Raw genomic sequence first — 18,913 nt, 5'->3', positions numbered from 1 at the left:
TGTTTTGGGTGGAGGTCATTAAATTCTTCTGCACTATTTTCCTGTATCTTCAATTCTTGTTCCACAATGGTTGGCGTCCGTCTGTCTCAAAGGACAATGGGTGATGATGAACATCATCACAAGCCTGGGTGGAAGGTATGGAGGTCCTGAGATGCCTAGTCATCAAGATCCCCCTCTTCGCCTCACCAGTGTAGCCCAAAGGAAAGTTTATGAAGCAACATTTTTGGCACCAGCTTGGCTGCAGGAGCTGCCGGAAGGATGATCAATGACATCCAAGCGCCTCAGGAGCTCCACTCCGGATTTGCTGTCTGGATTTACTCCCGTAGCCTTCATCTCTCCCGAGGCTGCACACTAGGCAGTGGGGCTATTTACCCATGTTGACAATACATACTTAGAAAGCAACTATGAAAACATCAATCCTTTTTGAAAGGATTTGTAATTTCTGTGGAAGTTGTGCTTATGAGTGACTTATATTGCAAACAAATGGGGGCAAAACATGATGCCAGTGAGTGACCATCACCTAAAATCTACCCTACAAAGCAGCAGCAATATCTTCTCCCAGTTAGAGTGAAAGTTAAATTAGACCATTTAATTTTTATTTTCTTTATAGTTTTAACTTTTATTGCATGCTTGTATTTTATATACTTACATGTATATAACTGTTCAGTATGCTTCCTAGTGGTGACAGCATGTGTACACAATTGTTCAATGTGACCCTGGTACTTACAGTTCTTGGAATCATCCTGGAAAGTTCCAGAAAGTTCTCTGGTATCACATTATTTGGATAGGGGCAATCGGATTGGTTAATCCTTATCTACAAATTTGAAAGGAATGTTTCTTATGATATGCAAAGAGCTGAACACTTAAACTCACCAGCTTTATTCTTTTAGTCTTTGCTTCCCCTTTCCCTTCTGTACTAGACCTTTATTAATGCTGTTTCCAATTCTCTTTATTCTCATTAGCGCTTAATAAAACGTTTGAAAAGCAACAAGTTTAATGACTCTTCCTTGACTTCCAAAAGAACCTTGATTCAAAACATCAGAAACTAACATGTCTTGCTTTTACTCTCCCAATGAAAATATGTACTTCACAGGCATGCTTTTCCTCATGTAGATCTTTAGAGAATGACAGAGTGAAATTTACGAAGAATAACCTTCAAAGGAAAGAATGAAGTGTCAGAACAAACACACACTCAGCAAAAGAATAATGTCGAGCAGAATAATGTAATAAAACGGCACAACATTTTCAAAAAAAGTCTTACTTAATTTGTTCCCCCTCATCCTCCACCTCATGTTGTTAGGGGAAAGAGCTGGATCAGAGACAGCTTCTCCATTTGGAATTAGGGTACAAATCATTTCTTGAATAAGATATGGGCATAGCAGATGGCATACATTGCACGTAAAGAATAACAAGAAGCCGCGAGTCCCACTGACAGATAACGTTTTTGGTAAATGTAAGGAAGAGGAGGTTTCAGATTTTCTTTCATTGATTTCCCATGCTCAGTGACAAAAATAAAATGCAATACTGGAACTGGATCGAGTCAAACAACAGATACTGCAGATACAGGAATCTGGATCAACAAACAATCTGCTGGAGGAACTCAAGCAGCATCTGAGAGGGTAGGGACAGAATTATCGATGTTTTGGTTTGAAACCCTGCATCAAAATTCCAATCAATATCCACATCCTTACACTAATGGAAAACATTTCTCTTTCTTCATTTTGTACAAAACTTCCTTGATTTTGGTCCTATTGTAATTCAAAACCTTGTCTATTTTAATAATGCATGGGAACCTGGCTTAATGTTTAACAGAATATTTGCACTGGCCCCTTTAAGGATACAGAAACTATAATCAGCATGGAACAAAAATGGAGAGCAGCCAAAGTTGATGATGCGGAGGAAAACAAAATACCGGGCCAAAAGGGAATCTGAGCAGGCTGAGTGCACTTATTGCTAGCCAACATCTTTTTTATGTCCCTCTTCTCTCTGACCTTATGCTCACTTTGTGTTCACCTCATCCATGAAGCTTATTTTATGCTCCTCATGAAACTGCTGAGCACTCACCTTTCCTTCCTCCCACTTTGCTTTCAATGTTGGCTACTGTTGTTCATGTGGGTGGACAGAACTCAACAGGTTCCGTGCTTTTTAATGTGATATTCACCATGGATTCATTCACTTGCAGGGAACCTCATGTGCTCTCTTCCCTGCCCCTCAGGGATCCCTCCATCTGCAGCCTCTCTGTGACATCATCGGGAGTCACACTACCAGCTTCTTAATATGTGCAAAAGCCAAGAATCATCATCGTCCTTTTGTGCCGTGTTTTATGATGTGGGCGATCATGGTCCCATCACCATGATTGTTTTTGGCAGATTTTGATACAGGGGTGTCTGTCATTGCCTTCGCCAGACAGGTGACCCCGCATTATCAATACTCTTCAGAGATTGTCTGCTTGGTGTCAGTTGGCACACAACCAGGACATGTAATACGCACCAGCTGCTCATACGACCATCCACTACCTGCTCCCGTGGCTTCATGTGACCCTGATCATGGGGCTGAGTAGGTGCTACACCTTGCCCAAGGGTGACCCGGAGGCTAGTGGAGTGAAGGAGCACCTTATGCCTCCTTTGGTAGAGACTAATCTCTACCTCGACACCTGCACATCACCTTAAACTTCTGAATTGTTATGTAGCAACTATTAATAAAGAATGAATAAAGATTTCTTTCAAGAACACAAAAGGGAGCTCTAAGCCATGCCATGATGAATGACAAACATGAGGAAATCTGCAGATGCTGGAGATTCAAACAGCAACACACACAAAATGCTGGTGGAACACAGCAGGCCAGGCAGCATCTATAGAGAGAAGCGCTGTCGACCCTTCGGGTCTTGGCCCGAAAAGTCGACAGCGCTTCGCCCTATAGATGCTGCCTAGCCTGCTGTGTTCCACCAGCTTTTTGTACATGATGAATGGGTAGGATTTGGTACAGGATAAGGTGCAGACAGCAGAACTGATCACTTTTTTGCAGACAGGAGATAGGTGGGGAGATCAGTCTGGCGACAAAGATAAAAGCATGGGTAAGGAATTGGACTGTAGATCAGTAAAGTCAGACAAAACTGGACTATGTTACAACACTGGAAACTGGCAGTCAGGCAGTCTGGGTGATATGGTCCAAAGCTTACCTCAGTGACAAAATGATAGCAAGATTACAAGCACCTTAAGCAACCAACCTTAGTCACAAAGCCAAGCCTCTCCCTAACAACTGATGGACAGACTAGGATGTCTGTAACCTCAGTGCCACTTTAACAATGAGATATTTTGAGATTATCTTATCCCTATTACCACTTAGACTGCCCTACTACCTGTTTTCAGCTCTTTCACTTTGCCCAGCATCTGCAGTCACGTTCAAGCTGGGCTCTATTACAATAAAGAGCATAATGGCCTATGCAGATGTTGGAAAGCATGGTTTGGAACAATACACCACCTCTTTGAAAATATAATCTCCTCCTGTGCATGTATATGTCATATGCAATGGGGGAAAAGTAAGTAAACAACAAGTTGTAAAATGGGCATGGATCACTTTGTGATCTGTGACTGTCTATCTACTGCATGGCACTGTGTCAGTCTTTGTCTGATAAATTCTTGAAAGAGCTGTTATTTCCTACATCTGTTCCCATATCCAGCAGAAAACCTACAGACCAATAAACGTATGTCAGCATCTATTGTCAAGAATGATGCAATGGTGCCTCCAATAGGTAAACTGAACAATTGCAGACACATTGATCCTGACCACCACAACCTGGAGTAGAACAACTTTTCCTCCTCACAGTGAATATATTCAACCCTCCTTTCATGCCCACATCAATAATAATATTTCCAATTCAGCTTCCATCCCACTCCAAAATGGCTAAGGTGGAAAGGTACATAATAATCATTTCTTGGGTTTTAAAGTCCTGTATTCAGCTATTTATCAAGGGTTTAAATTTGGATTTTGAGCCAGTTTTATTTGCCTAGCTGTCATTTTAGGACAACGAGGCAAATAAAGGGCCAGAGGCATATTGAATGCTTTCTGCTAATTACTCAATAAAAAAACACACATTTTGTCATTTTGATTTGCTGTTGGCTGTTTATAGTTAAGTAATTAAGTATTTACCCCAGCAAATTCTTCTGGTTTTAACTGTAGCTTATTTTTTTATAATTTTCATACATTAAACTGAGTATTAATGAATACTTAGTTATTAAAGCCCTCATCAGTGATAAGAATTTTCATTCATAAATGTTCATTCCATTGCAGTACAAACTCTAAAATGGGATGATGTTCTAAACATACTGGCTGGTTCCTCCATGAAGTTATTGATAGGGTTATTTCAAAAACCGAACTAATTATTGTCTTATTTGTGTTGTTTCTGTTTGTGAAGCTGAATAACTTATGCTAATTTAAGAATTCAATCAATTTTTGAATTACAGGTAGTCCCTGAGTTACGAACGTCCGACTTATGGACAATTCGTACTTACGAACCGAGGAAGGAGAACACCGTCCGCCATTTTAAGTTGTTGCCATTGACACTGTGTTAAGTGTTTAACTTTGTATTTGGCTTAAAATTTTCTTAGTAAGATTCAGCCTGACCCCGTCCCCGCCCCCACCCCACCCCCCCATTCCGGTCAGCTGGTCACGCAGTGAGATCAGCGCCGGGCTGGAGAACGAAGTTCTTCTGTGCCAGGTTGATGGCAATCCAGTGACTCCCGTACCATCCGTGTCGGGTTGATATTGAGCTCGCAACTCAACCTCATAAAAAAAAACACTGCCACCTCCAGTTTAAATTCCCACATGGAATATTGTGGATGATCAAATACGCAAACCCAGCACAGCCCCCACTTGTGCCATTCAGCCTGTCTCAGTGCGGTGGTCCTTAGGACCCAGCGGACCTCGAGAACCGGCGGAGGTCGGTACCCATTGCCCGTGGTGTTTCTGTTCCATTGATGGGAAGCGATCGCGATTAAAAATAAAGTGGAAATAATAAAGCGTTTGGAAAGAGGTGAAACGCCATTGGTCATTAGAAAAGCGTTAGGGCACAGTCAGTCAACGATCGGAACAATTTTAAAGGATAACGGATAAAGTGAGAATAATGGAGCATTTGAAAGGCCCTGCCCCGATGAAAGCTACAATTATTACTAAGCAATGCAGTGGTTTAATTATTGGAATACATACATTTCTTAAGTGTTTTATATGCATAGAGAGGTAAAATATATACTATATACTAAGACAAACGTTTGACTGACGCCAAATAATACCGGATGTATTTGTTCCGACGTATGTACAAATCCGACTTAAATACGGACTCAGGAACTGAACTCATACGTAACTCGGGGACTGCCTGTATCCATTTTTCAATTTGGGGTATCAAAAACTGTGTCAACTCGGATTCAGACATTAATGCAAACCTGAACTTCAATAATTTGCGCTTAACCATTGATCTATGAGAGAACTGAAGCAGCATCTGTCATATCCATCCCAGTCTTTGCCAGTTCTCCCTTTAACAACTTGAGCAATTTAAAGCCTCTGCATTTCCAAAACCATTTTCATCACTATTGAATAATAAAGATAACACACTTATAAAAGCTGTCCGATTCAAATATGAATGGTAATGAAACTCCAACAGTACATTGATTATAAGATGTTTACACCAGTCAGCAATAATTCCTGAATACTTATTTAAAGGTCATTTAAATCCAATGTGATCCCATAATTTGTGAATAAGGATGACAATCTCCTACAATTGTCAACAAAGCCATTCGATTTATTTTATGTGCATAATAAATACTACTGCCAGTAATCGCAAAGGAACCTGGGCTTTCAAATTTGTCTGAGTAAAATGTATTGAAGATATCTATTTTTATTTTTTTTCTGAATGCAATCCGGTCTTAAGACAGTTTCAAGATTTTTGGCATCGGACTCAATAAGGAAAAACCAAAGGCAGCACAATAAATCTGACAAGCTCACAAACAATTGCGGGTAATAATGGGTTAGATATCCCAGTGGATAGTCTGCGGCTTAATGTATTATACAAATAAATACATATCTATATATATATATATATATATATATATATATATAGAATGATATATTACTTATGCATTGTCTGTATGACTAGGTTTTGTCCAGAAGATAAAAACTAATTTCCTGCATTAATTACAGGCCTGAACCAATCTGGTTTATTGCCTAAGAAGCTGGCAGTGAACCAAGAGGCCATTTTCCTTAAATTCCTGTTTTCATTTTTCTCCCTCTCATTCCTGGCAGCTGTGACCACCTTTGGATAGAATGCTGTTTCATTGCTATCAGAGGTATTGAACATAACATATCCCATCATTTCCTCCAAGCCGACCACTCAAGTGTTAGTCTTTCCCAATGCAGTCCTATAAATTCAAGTTCTGACTTTCGACAGGAGCCACCATTTTAGAAGATTCTGCTGTGAATCAGAATCAGATTAAACATCACTGGCATATGTCATGAAATTTGTTGTTTTGCAGCAGCAGTACATTAGTGCAGAAAGAGAGCAAAAATGTATTAAAAAAATAGTGAGGTAGTGTTCTTGTGTTCATTTCCATTCAAAAATCTGATTACAGAGGGGAAAAAACAGACCCTGAAATGTTTAGTGTGTGCCTTCAGGCTCCTGTACCTACTCCTTGATGGCAGCAATGAAAAGAGGGCATGAGCTGGGTGATGGGGTCCTTAATGATGGATGCTACTGCCTATTGATGGTGTCCTCGAAGCTGGGGAACCTCAAGCCCATGATGGGACTGGTTGAGCTTACAACTTCCTGCTCATTTTTCTGATCCCTTACAGTGGGCCCTCGATATCAGATGGTGACGCAGCCAGTTTGAATGCCCTGCACAGTGCATCTGTAGAAATTTGTAGAAGTCTCCTCAGACTCATAATGAAATGTAGCTGCTGACGTGCCTTCTTTGTAATTGCATCAATGTGTTGGACCCAGGATAGATCTTCAGAGATGCTGGCACCCTGGAACTTGAAGCTGCTGACTCTTTCCACTGCTGACACCTCAATGAGGACTGGTCTGTACTTTTGCATGTGACTTAGAACTTACTACATGATTAGTACACACAGCTGCTAATCCTAATGCTCTTGACACTTTACATAACATATGCATTAAAATAAAAGATTCCTGTGCCCTTGCTCCAAAACAATGCAGAGATAGTGCAAACACTACTTAACAGACATTTTCTCAAATGAAGCACTTTAAGGCCAGTATCCCTGAAAGTCCATGTTTGGTCCATGAGCCAGTGTTTGTTATATTAGCATAATCTCACAATCAGATAGCATAAACCCACCAAGCCAGGTGTCAGATGGCCTCAAGGCACAATTTACCAAGAAGATGAAAGGTAATTCCAAGGTGTGAAGGCATAGAATGTTACTGTTGCATGGGATAAATTAATGGTCACCTCATAAAGTAGATAAAGAATTACAAAAGAAGAGACAAAACATTTAAGGTCAAAACAAAAAGTAAGCACAGCAGATTCTATTAATTGGACAGGTTTATCAGGGAAGCTGCTTATTTGGGACAACTCTTAAATATCAAAAACGTTTCTGGAAAATAGTTGGTATTCTATTTGTTTATTTGGGACATACTGTTGCTGAACAGTTTCTAACTAGTGCCAGTCCTGTGGTTTCAAGCATCAAGCTTTGAGATGCCAGAAATGGCAGGAAGGGAAAATGAAATGATTTCACTACCTCAACAAGTCAGGAACAATAAAGAATTTGAAGGTATCAACAATCATCTTGAATGTTGCAATGAAAATGAAGATATGGAAGATGCAATCATTAAAAAGGTCATATAACCATATAACAATGACAGCACAGAAACAGGCTATCTTGGCCCTTCTAGTCCATGCCAAATGCTTACTCTCACCTAGTCCCACCTACCTGCACTCAGCCCATAACCCTTCATTCCTTTCCTGTCCATATACCTATCCAATTTGTTTTAAATGACAAAATCGAACCTGCCTCTACCACTTCTACTGGAAGCTCATTCCACACAGCTAACACTCTCTGAGTAAAGAAGTTCCCCTTCGTGTTACCCCTAAACTTTTGCCCCTTAACTCTCAACTCATGTCCTCTTGTTTGAATCTCCCCTACTCTCAATAGAAAAAGCCTATCCACATCAAATCTATCTATCTCCCTCATAATTTTAAATATCTCTATCAAGTCCCCCCCCCCCAACATTCTATGCTCCAAAGAATAAAGACTTAACTTGTTCAACCTTTCTCTGTAACTTAGGTGCTGAAACCCAGGTAGATTTCAAATAAATCTCCTCTGTACTCCCTCTAATTTGTTGACATCATTCCTAAAATTTGGTGACCAGAACTGTACACGATACTCCAAATTTGGCTTCACCAATGCCTTGTACAATTTTAACATTACATCCCAACTCCTATACTCAATGCCTTATATTAAGGCAGTCCGTTATCTGTATCAGGTTTGTGCACTGATTTTGTTTATTTACAGTCAATCATACGAACAAGGCAGCTTATGCTGGATTAATTTTTCCATCTACAACTATGAGGAACTAATGCACAATTTTATAGTACTGTAGTAGTATTGTAATTTGTTCTGTTTTTCATTTAAATGAAGAATTTGTTACTCTACAGTTTGCCTTTTTATACCTTTTTAACTGTTTCCACAAAACTTCAGATAATTGGGATAGCCACTTAAATGAGTCAATAATTTACTGGTCTCAATGTGTCCCAATTACCCAGAATCTACTGTATCGAACTTGTCTTGTCTATATGTGTGTGTATATTTTTTTTTTTGCTTGGCTTTTAACATCCACTGAAAGTTCTTACTTTTATATTCCAAATGAAATCCATTTGCAGAAACGCTGATGTCAGAGTAAAAATGTAAATAAAGTTGATTGGAGCTACTGTTCAACAATGCGGGTACTGTAGTACCTGTAAGACATCAAACAAAAAATAATTGCAAGAAATCGCCAAAACAGTACATACAGCACCTCCTTCACTTATACAACCCACAGTGAACTCTAAAAAAAATAACCAACACTGTAGTAAATGCAATGGCTCTGCTGCAGAGTTAATTTGTTGGTTACTTGTAATTTACCTGGAATTAATGAATACATTTAATATCCTTCCTTCAGCATTATGTAAGGGCATAAGTCATGCTTTTATATTTATGATTTAATAGGCTTCTGCTACATGTACTGTGCTGTGTCAAGGTCTTAAGGACATACAGACATATAAGGCACCTAGGACTTTTGCACAGTCCTGTATATTGGTTAAAATAGAAAGGTGGCTGGGAAAAGGAATAAATACTTAGTTTTGTATTAGTCAGTAGTATTAAGCATTTTTTGGTAACTGGAAAGATATAATATATACTGTGCAAAAGTTTTAGGCACCCGAACTATATACATGTGTTTAGGATGTCCACACCAAGGTGAAGCTGTACCAGCGTTGTATTCTGTCCACATTCTTATATGGGTCAGAATGTTGAGGCATGACAGAGGACAACCTTGCCAGGTTGTCAGCATTCCATACCATGAGCCTCCGGATGATCCTCCATAGCTCCTGACCTAGAAAGATCTCCAGGAAAGATCCCCAGACACGCCCTGCTCCTTCAGTGTCACCAAGAGGACGTGGCCAAAATCATCATGAGGATACATTGGAGATGGATTGGGCATATGATGAGGAGAGGGGCCAACTCCACCATCAAGACAGCCCTTCATTGGACCCCTGAATGCCAGCGGAAACGTAGGGGACAAAAGACAATTTAGCGTTGTACCATGGAGGCAGAAATGAGGATCATGAACCACAGCAGGGTCACAGTAGAGAAGATGGCCAAGGACAGTGAGAGATGGAGGCCCTTCATTCCTGCCTAAACACCAGTGGCATAACAGGCAGTAACTAAATAACTACGAAGTTTGCACTCTACTGTAAAGATTGAGCAATCAGGTCCCAACATTTAAAAACCTATGGAGTCTGCAGTTTCCAGGTATATGTGTGCTTTTGAGAACTGTGTGTATACTGCAGTATGAATTTTGTTATGTTATTGTTCCAAACACTACCATCAGCTGTGAGTTTACAGACTTCAATAAAAAGATGTTTTATAAAAAGCTCCATCTCTGTCAGCAACCCAAAGTGCCAATGGCAGCAAATTGGCATTTTATATTTGTTGCTTGACCAAGACCAGTGATCCTGTTCATGAGGTGAAATAGTAACGATAGTAGGCGTGGATGTGGTGGATAGTTTAGTGAGATTGAGTGATCTGATTGGTCACAGCTATTCATATTGTACAGGGAATGAGTAGAAACGTTGTTGAGGTCAAACAGCATTGGGAAAACCATGGAGAGGACAGAGAAGAGAGAAGCACAGGGATTGTGTAAGATCAGGATGATTGTATTACTGTTGGTTGGGATGGAGATGTACGTTACATTCATGACACTGTATGACTGTGAGCTACTGAAGAGATCTGATTAGTGGACGTGATGAAAATCCAGAATGGACATTTTAATCTGGACCTCGCAGAATTCATTCAGAGCCATAAGCATTAGTAAAAGGCAATTTCCCTCAGAACATTATTTCGAGGTGCAAAAGTAAAGTCCACAGAAATTGCAATGAGACTATGGTCTACTTTATCCCAGATGTGGCAGACAGAAAACTAGTGGATAGTTAGAGCGCAAGACGTAACAAAACTGATAGTCATGCAGATGCAAAAGGTGAAAAAGCCTTTCCATGAATATCCCATCGGAACCTGAGTTCAGAGTGTTCATTCCAGATGGACTTTATTAGGACTAGGGATATTTATTTTGGGATAAACTTCTCTAACAAAAAGTAACTGTTGGTGAAAACCATGATCTCTTGCCTCAGGTGCAAGTATGAAAGGCTGAAGTATCAAACGCAGCTTAATTTCTCTTCCTTAATGTCTCTCTTCTCTTTTACGAGGTGGATGGAATTCCTTTAGAGCCTGGATCCATCTCAGGCTGTATATTCTTTATGGCAATGGTCCCTGCTTCTAGAGAACACCAACCAGCTGATTTTGATATCCCTAGGAAGCCATTTGGAAGTTGTGTGTCTTCAGGGCCCTGTGGACTAATTGATTCCATGTCGATCTCGCTGACCAAGGTGTCACAGGAGAATGGAATATTGCCTGGTGACAGCAGATGACGGTGTTGGAGGCCTCTGTGCTCCAGTATTGTGCTTGCCCTCTCTTTTTCTCTCGATGGCGGTGGGGGGGGGAGAGTTTGCTACTGATTTACAAGTTGGAGAAACTCAGATTAAAGGTGGCGTGGCAGACTGTAACGTCATATTCAGCCATCTGTTGCTTTGTTGGTCTGCCCTCTCGCTGTGAAAGGGTGTCCCTTGTTCGTGAGAGAGCGAGCTTGTAGCAACTGGAATTTGTCAGGTGAACAATAGTTTTTGTTAGACTGCAAATCATGATCTCTCATTGGGAGGTTTGCTATTACTTGTTTGGTGGGTGGTAGGTGCTGATGCTTTCTGCTAAAATAAGTGGGGGGGGGCAGGGGAAGAGCTGATGCTTGTGCGTAGGAGGGGGAGTGCTGTGCTTTGGCGTTCTAACGTCTTTCTGCCATTCATTCTTTGGAGTTCTCTTCTATTTTTGTGGATGTCTGCGAAGAGTAAGAATTTCAGGTTGTATTCTGTAAACATTCTCAGATTAAATGGAACCATTGAACAATCATTACCTATACTTCCTGCCTTTCAGTCAGATTTGAATTCAATTCTTTTGATCCCAAGTAATTCTGGATATGAATAGTTCCCACAGTGTTATATTTTAAATGAACATTTTCATGCACTCAGGCAGCACCAAGAAGCAGGAGGATAATATTATGGATAATACTGTATTCACAACATGAAGACAATAATGTTGAAGCAACAACTGCAGAACAGAATGCTGGACTAGATGAGCACAAGATTTAGACATGTTAAGTATAGCTTGCAGTAAAGAATTCTGCAGACCAGAAGAAGAGATTGAGTTATGTTATAATTGGTCAAATTATAAACTGCATATATTGTCTGGAAATAGTTAATTTAAGATGGCAATAATTTAATATTCTGTAAGTTTTTATTAGTTTTGTATTATAAGAGAAAGCAATGTCAGTATGTGTTACTAGATGATAAGAACTGAGTGTACTGCTTGACATCTACACATTGTTCCATATATTATCGTCAGTTGAGTTTACTACCTTCAAATAAAGGATGTTTTATTTTTGAAGCTCTGCCCCTTATTTTCCTTTGTAAGCAGCAGCACAAAGCAGCCTGAACATTCAATTAAAAGAATAAAGGCTTTCACTGTAAAAATTATGGTCACTTTCAGGAAGCATAGAATAATATTTTGGCAGAAAGCCATTGCACTCCAATGCAGCAAAGGTTTGCATCGATTAAACTTTGTGCATCAGTCATAGATCATGTTCGCTGGGCAGAGGTGCTGGGATAAAAAGGATAACAGATCCCAAGCCAACCTGTATTGCCTCAGCTTCAGATTCTTTTGAATAAATGATCTGCTGTTTCAAATTGACTTGAAATAAATGAATTCAGCTTAGAGCCTTGATAGAGGAGAAGGATGCAAAAACACATCACAATTGATTAGTGTTATGTTTTGTAACTCAAAAACATTAAACTAATTTAAAAAAAGGCACAGGACTAGAGCTGCAAGTTTAACTTAATTTTTACTTTAAGCGAGGTCTGCACATACCACGTGGTAGCATAATGACCTATGCAATACACGTATTTTTATGTATAACTCATCATATATTATTTAAATGAACAAGAATATTTGATCAAATAAAACATTCACAATATTACTCAAATATTAAATACATAACACTCCTTAGTAGCTGTATTATAAAGTATAATGTATACAGCAGAGTAATTTTTAAATTGTCCAATTCAGGCTTAAAGATTTAATTGCTGTGGAGGCTTTCTTTATCTTGTGGGACACCATCTTTCCTGACAAGGGGGCTCACTCTGTTTGGCAGGTGAGGCTTGTGGCTGTAAAACAATTTCATGGTCTGGAGCCTCCTCTGTGGTGGTTGTAGGAGTTGACTCTGGGAATGCACAAAGTGGTTCTGACAGCCCTGGATTCATTTTGTCTGGACACGTAGGTGCCCCAAACAGTGCATGACAAGCTTCGTTGGATGCTGTGCAAGTACAGTGTCTGACATCACCACATCCTTTACCTTATTAGAAGTCACCTCCCACAGCTTTGTCCATTGCCATTTCTTCACAATCTGTAGCAATGAGTTCAAGGGGTGGAGCGCAGTAGGCAGGTTTAGCAGGAACTTCGTTATATTAGTTGGCAAATGCTAAAAAGGACCACAACTGTGATACATCCTTCGGCCTTGAGGGCATCTAAGACTGCTTGAAATCTCAGCATACTTGTGAAATTCTTGTGCACAGATGGTGCGATCACAGTAAATGATGCTTGATTTCAAGAATTCATGCTTGTTGCAATGTGCTCTGAGATCATAATCTTCTAATCTTTTTAACATTGTATTGAGATCTTAGAGATGTTCCTCGTCATCATTACTGTTAAAAATGACATCATACAGGTAACACTGAATACCTGGACAGCCTTGCAGCACCAGAACCATAGCATTCTGCCAGAGTACAGGTGTGGATGCTACTCCAAAAATATGCCTATTATAGTGATAAAGCATTTTGTGAGTGTTGATGGTCAGAAACATTTTGGACTCTTCTTCCATCTTCATGTTTAGGGACGCTTCAGCTAAGTCCACTTTGCTGAAGAGTTTTCCTCCAGAAAGGTTTGCAGATATTTCCTCTATCCTGGGCAAAGGATCTACTTTCTGTACTGGGTTGACGGTAACTTTCAATTAACACAATGCCTGACAGACCCATTCTTCTTGGCTACTGGGACCACTGGCATGTCCATGGGCTCCACTCAACCTTGGAAAGTAATCCTTTAGCCTTCATGTGATCTAGCTGACTGGCTGCTTTATCACAAATGGTATAAGACACTGGATAGGCTTTGTAAAACTTGGGCATGCCATTTTATTTTATTTACTATAATTTACTCTTGATATGTTTGAGTTTTCCAATGCCATCCATGAGCACTGCTGTGGCATCATCCAGTACCTTCCTTAATTCATTTTCAGTTTACTCTTTGCAGGGGATGTGGTATGCAAATGATGGATGGATCTCCAATCAAGTTGTAGCTTTCTCAGCCAATCACAACCCCACAATGCAGGTCCTCCTATTTTTACCACACACAAGGTCAATGTGGCCTGTTAGTTGCTGTATTTCACTGTTACGAATGTCATTCTGACAGGAATTATCTTTCCTCCAGTATAAGTTCTTAGCTGGATATCTGCAGGCTTCAGATTAGTATCTTTTAAATGCCATTCAAACTCACTTTGTGAAGTGACTGAAACAGCCGAGTGAGTGACCAGTTCCATTTTAATTAATTGAATTATTCAAGTCTGGTGTAAGCTGTATTGCTTGTCTATTGTTAGTTTTCACATTGTAAATTTCAAGGCTACATAGTCATTCGTCACTCTCATCATGTTCATATTTTCCACCAACAGCATGCTCTTTTGGAAACTGCATTTTGACTGCTCTATCTTTTGCTCTTTGCTGTGTAGTCCATTTATTTTTGTCCGCCCAACATGCTTTTTGAACGTGTCCTACTTTGCTGCATATTCTGTAAGCTTTGCCTTTAAATCTGCTTTGGTCCAGTGTATGTGAGACCCTGACTCAATAGTAACACATGTTGTTCAGCCAGGCTGCTTTCTGGTGCAATTTTGATCATGGTCACTTTCAATTGACTGCAACTCAATTGCATCTTTGTCTGCTGTTTCCTTTGATACACCTATTTCAACTGCTCTTCTAAATATAAGTTGTGCTTCAGTTAGCAACTGTTTCTGAATGCTTTCTGGTAAGATTCCACAAGTGAAACAATCTTTCAGTGCTATTAAGCCCATCACTGAGCAGGCAATGCTTAGATAATCTCTTCAATTCGGCCAGGTATGCTGAAATGGTCTCCCCTTCCTTTTGATTCTGCGCATGAAACTTAAAGTATTCTACAATCAACCATAGTTTCTAAATGTACCTCCATTATGTTCAGAAAGTCATTTCAATTAGTTTGGTTGGAGCAATTATAGGCTTAAATAAACTGTAGGTCTTCAAACCCAATACACTCAGCAAAACTGATACTCATTTCTCATTGCCAATTCCATTTGATTCAAAATAACATCTCAATTCATTCTGTGTACGTGACCCCATTATCTTTTATACAACTGAATGCATCTACCTTTCTGATGTAGCCAACCATTTCTGTACTTTTTTACAGTTATGATTATTATCACCAGGTGCACGCTGTTTATAACCTGTGAATTTGTCCATTTACTGCCTTTTTTTTACTAGGTCATATTTCCTTCTCGATAGAAGCATGCGTTGTACTGTCTTTTCTTGTTACTTGAATGTTTCTTGCTTTTTTTTGTTAACTTGAATATATCACTGTGCTTCAACGGGTAGATAGACATCTTGGACTTGTTTAAAACTTCCTCATCACCACTGTTATGTTTTGTAACTCTGAAATATTAAGCTAATTTAAAGGAAGAACCAGAAATAGGGATATTAGTCTAACTTCAGTTTTACTTCATGTGACATGCGCATGTATCAAGTGGTAGTATCATGGCGTATGCAATTCACTAATATTTACAGATAATCCAAAATGAATTATTTAAATGAACAAGAATGCTTAATCAAAAAATATATTTACAATATTACTCAAATAGAACCAAAATATTAAATACGCAAAAATTAGAACCAAATATATTCAGAATTTACTAATGCAGGTTCTAAAAGAAGGGTTTGTTCATTTCTCAAAGCTCAAAGTAAATTTATTATCAAAGAACACGTATACCATTTACAACTCTGAGATTCATTTCCTTGTTGTGGTTTACAGTAAATACACTCAGAATAGAAACACAATAGAATCAATAAAAATGTACACAACAAAGACAGACCAACACTAATGCGCAAAGATCAACAAAAAGAAAAAATAAATATATATGTAATAAATATTGAGAGCATAAGACAGTTAAATATATAAAAAAATTTAGCCAGGAATAGACAACTAAATTAAAAGGATATAATTATTTAACTTTAAGCATATTCTTTTATAAATTTACATGCCTTGTTCTTACAATTTATTTCTGTTTTTTATTCAACAGGAAAGAAGATGTTCCCCAGTATCAACCTGGTATCCAGGATGATTTCTGCTATCACCCTTGATACTGTTAGTTAGAACAAATCTGTTCAGTTTTTATGAAATGTTTGCTTAAATGCACTTCTTTTTATGGAGTGGGAGAAGCAAACATCTCCTTAACGTTATCCCCTCGAAAAACATTTGCCATGATCCTGTATTCACATCAGAAGGAAGCTAACAACTGCCTGTATGGACGAATTGAACTAATAACTAAACAGCACATGTTCAAAAAGCATCTTCCTTAATCTTATAATAGCAAAAACATTGATTTCACAAAGTGATTGGATTTTCACTTTTAAATATTTGCAGTGGTTTGTTTTCCTTGCTGTATGCTGATGTGCATTATTGGTCCAAAGAACATTAAAATTCCGAGCAGTTAGCTTTGTAAACATTTTCTATTACAGGATATCTACAAGAGTCATCTTTAAAGTTATCTTAAGTTTGTACTGAGCTGCAGATTATTCTCTCGGGCAAAAATTAGTTAGTTTTGTACATTTCCATGCAAAAATGAAAACATATTCTTCAAATAATCAATAATTTATGTGCAACCGAATGCGTTTATTTCATATGGGTCTGGAGTAACACTACAACACTGAATGCGCTAAAACTGTATTTGTGGATTTTCAGAATGCTTTGAATACTTAAAGCACTCAATGTCAAAGACTATCACAGGCATTTTTGTAATCTCAGGAGCTAATGTCTCTCACAACAGCATAGTAGTAGCATTACTGCTTTAAAACACATAATATGAGACAGAGAGATGAAGTTTGACTTACACCACCACCAGTGGAGAAAAAATTGTAAGTGGAATCAACCGTAAGTATGACAGCAAAACAGAAGGTTTGCACATTAGAACCCAAAACACTGGAGCAGAATACTTAGCAAAAGTACAGCGGCTTGTACAATCCATATCCAGCCCATTTATCCTTCACCAGAGCAGTTAAAATTAGCCTTAATTGCACTCTGGAAAGCATTTTTAATCTTTATGATTCTTAAATAATAGTTCTATGGGTGTTTCATCTGTTCTGACGCCATTGTCCCTTCTGCTCAATATTTTATAAAATGTTTTCTAACTCCATAATCAATTGGATATTTATCAACACTAGTTGGACATCATCAACTAAACTTTGCCAGCTATACTGACATTTACCGACCAATCCTAAGTTATCCTGGACTGAGAAGTAAAGTGTCAACCACATTGCTAGAATCAGAGTCATAAACAGGCCTATTCAGGATAGTAAATTTCACAGCCTAAAATGATCCAGATTAATCTTCTCATCAATGGTCATGGTCTGGATTAAATATTGTGTAAACACCCAAACTATTTATATTTGTAATAGTAATTTGACATCGTTGATCATAAAAATATTCTTGTGTCCTTTGAAAACCACTTTAGACCTATGTGTCTCCAATTACAATTTGCTGTTCTCCATCGAGTTCTTTCAAATGTCGCTTTCCAAGCAGAATATGCAAATTTCCACCTATGTGAATTTGTGATCAGCCCAAAATTAGCATAGATATTTTGCTTTGTAGCTGGATAATGTCAGTTCCTCAGCAAAATACAGACAATGAGGGAAAGAAGAGTGGAATCTCACATTAACACACACAAAATGCTGGTGGAATCTCACATTTTCACCTTACAAGTATGTTGAACAGTTTTCTCTGTATCTCACAAAGGAAGAGACTGTAATCAATTGTAGTGCTGCAAAGGAACCTCATTGTTCTTTGTTAATGAGGAATCTCAAACGTATTATGAGGACAGTCAACCTAAGCTGAATCTAAATACGTCACCCTGAGCCTTCCAGAACTGAGAACTACAGGAACATAAAAATAGTAGAGTAACTTTAAATGAATTAAAAATATAAGCAATAAGAGCAAGAAAAGGTAATTCTACCCCACTTCAGTCTTTTACAAGATCATAGCTGAGGTTCAATAACATTTTCCAGCCCTGTCCTTATTCCTTTATGTCAAAGAAATCCAGTGTTGAGAGTGTAATCAATTACTGTGCCTCCCTAGCCCACTAGGAGTAGAGAATTCCAAAGATGCCCTGCTCTTTGAGGGAAGAAATTTCTTCTTTTTTCAGTCCTAAAAGGCTTACTATTCATTTTAGACAGTGACTTCTAGTTCTATTCTCTTTACCCACTGTTACAGTGAGGAGCTAGTATACTGGGCAAGGAAATAGAAAATTGGCCCAGTAGAAAAGGTGGTGGACATAAAGAATTGGTTTCCATATTTTAGCATTCCTGATTATATCATCCAAAAAAATAAAGTATATTAGATCTGTTTCAAAATTCAAACAAATTTGCTGCTAATACGTTAACTTGAATGATAAGACCATATTACCTGAAAAACTGCCAAGCATTGTTGCAGTAATATCACCTCCATCAAAGACCTCCAGGGAGTCCCAGTTATGTTCTGTGGCAAATCTGATAACTTGAATCTGAAACCACAATTAAAAGCTAATTAAAAACTGCCCTTCAATATTTGATTACTATAAGTACATTAAGCACATCAGTCTGTCAGACAATGTATACAATGAAGGAAAGTGAATTGTGCAGAGGGATTTGGACAATTGCAACTTGTGCCCTCAGCATATAGAAAGCCACAGAATAAAGCTGATCAATACTCTCTACTAAATGGTATTAAA

The 18,913-nt window shown here is 38.6% G+C and overlaps 1 protein-coding gene across 1 annotated transcript in view; it reads right to left on the bottom strand.

Moving 5' to 3' along the window:
- Positions 1-18,913, bottom strand: part of LOC132383331 (CUB and sushi domain-containing protein 1-like) — a 474,994-nt gene that overhangs the window by 203,381 nt on the left and 252,700 nt on the right. The window contains exons 23-24 of the mRNA XM_059954233.1: positions 18,610-18,706; positions 8,856-8,960 (exon numbers count right to left, since the gene is read on the bottom strand). Coding sequence (XP_059810216.1) covers positions 8,856-8,960; positions 18,610-18,706 — 202 coding nt within the window. The remainder of the gene's footprint in view (positions 1-8,855; positions 8,961-18,609; positions 18,707-18,913) is intronic.

The sequence above is a fragment of the Hypanus sabinus genome, chromosome 30 (genome assembly GCF_030144855.1).
Source record: "Hypanus sabinus isolate sHypSab1 chromosome 30, sHypSab1.hap1, whole genome shotgun sequence".
NCBI classification, from domain to species: Eukaryota; Metazoa; Chordata; class Chondrichthyes; order Myliobatiformes; family Dasyatidae; genus Hypanus; species Hypanus sabinus.
The sequence above is the reverse complement of the archived record's forward strand: the minus strand, read 5'-3'. Positions and strand labels throughout refer to the sequence as shown.